Source organism: Lycium ferocissimum, unplaced genomic scaffold, assembly GCF_029784015.1.
Source record: "Lycium ferocissimum isolate CSIRO_LF1 unplaced genomic scaffold, AGI_CSIRO_Lferr_CH_V1 ctg28419, whole genome shotgun sequence".
Taxonomy (NCBI): domain Eukaryota; kingdom Viridiplantae; phylum Streptophyta; class Magnoliopsida; order Solanales; family Solanaceae; genus Lycium; species Lycium ferocissimum.
Genome location: NW_026724241.1, coordinates 386 through 5,986, shown reverse-complemented (window position 1 = coordinate 5,986; position 5,601 = coordinate 386). Strand labels below are relative to the sequence as shown.

General features: G+C 32.0%; 1 protein-coding gene and 1 non-coding gene across 2 annotated transcripts; both read left to right on the top strand.

Annotated features, from left to right (window-relative positions):
- The first annotated feature begins 1,618 nt into the window (after window positions 1-1,618).
- On the top strand, window positions 1,619-3,142 carry LOC132043745 (ATP synthase subunit alpha, chloroplastic). Its single transcript, XM_059434211.1, has one exon. It carries the CDS (start codon window positions 1,619-1,621, stop codon window positions 3,140-3,142), a length of 1,524 nt encoding a protein of 507 aa, XP_059290194.1.
- A 1,856-nt stretch (window positions 3,143-4,998) lies between these two features.
- TRNAS-GCU (transfer RNA serine (anticodon GCU)) lies at window positions 4,999-5,086 on the top strand. Its single transcript has one exon. It is a non-coding gene; the product is annotated as a tRNA-Ser (tRNA).
- Window positions 5,087-5,601: the final 515 nt, after the last annotated feature.

The window sequence follows — 5,601 nt, the reverse complement described above, 5'->3', positions numbered from 1 at the left end:
GAGGTTTAAGTTTTTTAAAATTTATATAAAACTTGGTCTCAAATTCTAGCTTAATTCTAATTAAGTCTCATTATTATTATTGAAAATTCAAAATTTTTGGAAAATAAATTTGTAAATAGAATAGGTTTTTGATTCTGTTTATAAATATCCAAATAGGTAAATTAAATTATAAATTATTAAACGAAATTTTCTTTTTATTGAAAAAAATAAAGAATAAAAAAAAAAAAAAGGACAGAGTTCTTTTTTTTATAGTTTAGCTAGAAGAGGAGATTCTATGAAAAATTTAACCGATTCTTTCGTTTACTTGGGTCACTGGCCATCCGCCGGGAGTTTCGGGTTTAATACCGATATTTTAGCAACAAATCCAATAAATCTAAGTGTAGTCTTCGGTGTATTGATCTTTTTTGGAAAGGGAGTGTGTGTGAGTTGTTCATTTCAAGAATAGGCTGGATTCGCCCAGTGGCACTATAACTAGCAAAGAGTGCCTAATCCCGCGAATTACTTCTGAATACAAAATTCAATAAAAAATCATATTTTAGAACCATAGCATTTCGTTATTCTTTGGTAAGTCTACTTGACTTTGATTCTCTATCAACCAAAAATTTGGGACCATTAATTAACATGGTTAAAACTAAACCGTTTGAAGTTCAGATGCAACATGGTACTCTTTCTACCATATGTAGTCTAATTAAAAAATGAATAAGATTTTCAAAAAGAATAGTTCGGCTTTTTTCGATATAAAACACTCATGTCGATAAAAAATTTTGAGTCTTTTTGTATAATGCAGAATTGATAACCTACGTATAAAGTAATAAAAATTCTTTGGATTTCAAGAAAAAAAGAAACAACTTTGCTGACAATTATCAATTTTTTATTGGTCAGAAGAATCCTCCAAATAGTTTTGTCTTGGATTGGTGATCTTTTTCAATAGAAATATATATTGAATATGAATTGAATACAACAAAATTGGGAGAGGATAGGCTCATTACATGAAAAATATGGGAATGAAAGTCTCATAAATAATTGATAAATGATTGGAATACGTGAGCATGAGAGCCAAATGAATCGAAAGATTCATGTTTGGTTCGGGAAGGGATCATAGAACTTTTTTTTTACGGAATGGAAAGATAATCTACTTTCATTAAATGATTTATTAGATAACCGAAAGCAGAGGATATTAAATACTATTCGAAATTCAGAAGAACTACGTGAAGGAGCTATTCAACAATTAGAAAACGCCCGAGCTCGCCTGCGTAAAGTAGAAACGGAGGCGGATCAGTTTCGCGTAAATGGATACTCTGAAATCGAACGAGAAAAAGTAAATTTGATTAATTCAACTTCTAGGACTTTGAAACAATTAGAAAATTACAAAAACGAAACCATTCTTTTTGAGCAACAAAGAACAATTAATCAAGTCCGTGAACGGGTTTTCCAACAAGCTTTACAGGGAGCTATAGGAACCTTAAATAGTTGTTTGAGTAACGAGTTACATTTACGTACTATTAATGCAAATATTGGTATGTTTGGTACGATGAAAGAAATTACTGATTAGCCCTTTCCTTACGATTATGATAGGCATTATTTTTTTTTCTTCCAAAAAAGAATTAGGACAATACTCATGGTAACCATTAGAGCCGATGAAATTAGTAATATTATCCGTGAACGTATTGAGCAATATAATAGAGAAGTGACGATTGTAAATACCGGTACCGTACTTCAAGTGGGCGACGGCATCGCTCGTATTTATGGTCTTGATGAAGTAATGGCAGGTGAATTAGTAGAATTTGAGGAGGGTACTATAGGTATTGCCCTTAATTTAGAATCAAATAATGTTGGTGTTGTATTAATGGGTGACGGTTTGATGATCCAAGAAGGAAGTTCAGTCAAAGCTACGGGAAAAATTGCTCAGATACCCGTGAGTGAGGCTTATTTGGGGCGTGTTATAAACGCCTTGGCTAACCCTATTGATGGTCGAGGTAAGATTTCAGCTTCTGAATCTCGGTTAATTGAATCTCCTGCCCCAGGTATTATTTCGCGACGTTCTGTATATGAGCCTCTTCAAACAGGACTTATTGCTATTGATTCCATGATCCCTATAGGACGTGGTCAGCGGGAATTAATTATTGGTGACAGACAGACCGGTAAAACAGCAGTAGCCACAGATACAATTCTCAATCAACAAGGTCAAAATGTAATATGTGTTTATGTGGCTATTGGTCAAAAAGCTTCTTCCGTGGCTCAGGTAGTGACTAGTTTACAGGAACGAGGGGCAATGGACTACACTATTGTGGTAGCTGAAACGGCCGATTCCCCAGCTACGTTACAATACCTCGCGCCTTATACAGGAGCCGCCTTGGCTGAATATTTTATGTACCGTGAACAACACACTTTAATCATTTATGATGATCTTTCCAAACAAGCACAGGCTTATCGACAAATGTCTCTTCTATTACGAAGACCGCCCGGGCGTGAAGCTTATCCAGGAGATGTTTTTTATTTACATTCACGTCTTTTAGAAAGAGCCGCTAAATTAAGCTCTGAATTAGGTGAAGGAAGTATGACTGCCTTACCAATCGTCGAGACCCAGTCAGGAGATGTTTCAGCTTATATTCCTACTAATGTAATTTCCATTACAGATGGACAAATATTCTTATCCGCTGATCTTTTTAATGCAGGAATTAGACCTGCTATTAATGTAGGGATTTCTGTCTCGAGAGTAGGATCTGCCGCTCAAATTAAAGCTATGAAACAGGTAGCTGGAAAATTAAAATTGGAATTGGCTCAATTCGCGGAATTAGAAGCCTTTGCCCAATTTTCTTCTGATCTCGATAAAGCTACTCAGAATCAATTGGCAAGAGGTCAACGATTGCGTGAGTTACTGAAACAATCCCAATCAGCCCCTCTCACAGTGGAAGAACAGATAATGACCATTTATACCGGAACAAATGGTTATCTGGATGGATTAGAAATTGGACAAGTAAGAAAATTTCTCGTTCAGCTACGCACTTATTTAAAAACAAATAAACCTGAGTTCCAAGAAATAATAGCCTCTACCAAGACATTAACCGCTGAAGCAGAAAGCTTTTTGAAAGAAGGTATTAAAGAGCAACTGGAACGTTTTCTACTTCAGGAGAAATTATAAAAAATAGAAGTATATTTAAGTTAAGTATATATATAAGTATAGAACTAATATCTGTATATGTTTAATATTAAATCTTAAAGCATTCAGAATTTTTTTCTTATTATATTTATTTTTTATATTTTTTCTAAACAGAATAAAAATTTTCTTCTAATATATAGAAATGGAAATAATAGATAAATATCAATATATTTATATCTATATTGATATTGCGTCCAATAGGATTTGAACCTATACCAAAGGTTTAGAAGACCTATGTCCTATCCATTAGACAATGGACGCTTTTCGCTTTTTTTAACTTCCCAATTGTTAAATGTGCGAAATCTTTTTAGCAATTGTGTAGTGAATTCACTTCACTACACAATTGCTATTAGACAATTCTAATAGAGAAAATTGCCTCTAATAAAAAGGGGACAATTTAGAATTTAGAGCGGGTAGCGGGAATCGAACCCGCATCGTTAGCTTGGAAGGCTAAGGGTTTTAGTCGACGTCGATCGATCAGTTTTATATTTTTAACGTCTCTAATTCAAAACCGAACATGAAACTTTGGTTTCATTCGGCTCCTTTATGATGGATGGCGAAATTCCCCAATAAAATAAGATGGGAACGAAATCCAAATTTGACTCATAACATCTATGTTAGCTTTTTTCCCGTCTGGATGCTTTCACAGAAAATTTTGCTTTATAGATGATCCTTCTAGAAGATAGAAAAGGCGAACTCAAAAAATCTTTCTAGTTACTTCGTTCTTTATTTCTATTTAACGGAATCCTTAGGAAAAGTATTTTGTTTCCACCGAGCTAAAACAATATAATATGTCGATGTCTTTAGTAAACCAAAGTTCTCGTTTAATAGCTATTTTGCTTCAATTTTTTCTATACCAAACAAAAAATAGAACTGAAGATTTAGTTACGATTAGAAATAAACTTTTCTGGCTTTATCCATGGATCCTCTTGTTATACTTATTGAATTGTAAATAGTCATCCAATTCAAAAATTATGTTTCGAAATTTCATAATCCAAATTGACAATTAATTAGAGTCTTTGGATACAAATTACGAGAATCTATAATCTTCCTTGAATTTTTCATTGAAAGGTAAAGGACTAAATCCTTTTCAGAAATAAAGTTTTTGATCGGAAGATTAATCAAACCGAGAGACCCTTTAACTATTAAAGGGGTTAAAGGAACGAATCACACTTTTACCACTAAACTATACCCGCTACAATCCAATTATTGTATATAAATTGACTTTTTGTCGAACAAAGTAATCGGTAGAAAAAAATCTGAAAAAAAAAAACGAGAAAATTCTAGCGTAGACTTAATAAAATTAGTCAAAGCAGGATTCTTTTTTTTTTTTATTTCAGATCCTTTTTGTCTAAAAACCCATCGGATGGGTCTTTTTAACTTTAACAAAAAAAGGCCCGGCTGGGGACTGACCAGGCCAGGCTATTAAAATAAAAAAGATCTTTTATTTGTGTTTGGACGAGACAAAATCAAAAAGGATTCTCTATTTCTATTTTTGTGATTTTATTTATTTCTCTTTCGAGCCTTTTCTTTGTTGAATCTTTATCTACATTTTTTATGTAAATAGAATTACTGAGAAAGTTCTATAAAAAAGGTTATATAATAGTAATATATATATTAATTATATATAAATATATAATAAATATTATTTATATAATAAAAAAGAAATTATAATATATATAATAAAATATAGAAAATGAAAATATATATATAATTAAAGTATTATAAAGAATAATCTAAAAAAAAAAAAAAAAAGTTTTTTAAGAATAAAGTGGAGAAAGTTTTTTTTAAGCCGTTTTTTTGTCTAATGGAACCTAATAAGTATCCCTTTTCGATTAGGAGAGATGGCTGAGTGGACTAAAGCGTTGGATTGCTAATCCATTGTACGAGTTAATCGTACCGAGGGTTCGAATCCCTCTCTTTCCCTTCCGCTTTTTGATGATGTGAAATAGATAAAATGCTAATAAAATTCGCACATTTTCACTAATTAAATATTAAATAAAGTAATAAAAAAGAAAGGTTTTTTATTCTTCACGTCCCGGATTACGTCCTGGATCATTAGATAGGAATCCAAATATGAAGAGAGAAACAAAGAATATAACTACAGTGTATACAAAAAGTTTGAGAGTAAGCATTACACAATCTCCAAGATCTTACTTTTTTTTTTGAAAAAAAAAAGAGAATAGATTCTCTATTTTTATACTAAATATCTAGATATTTTTTTTGTGAGTGAACTCGAATCTAATTAAGTTCTTTCATTTAGAGAAAAGAGGATAAAACTGAGGAAATCAAATGATCCAGATTTAGTATGGCTACCAAAAAAATTCAATGTTTGAATTGAGAGTTCTTTCCTACGTCAAGATTTTTGAATCTTTTGAATTGTTGCAAGAATCAAAATCGTGAATTTGTCTAAGACAGTATTAATAATTTCATCGAAAACT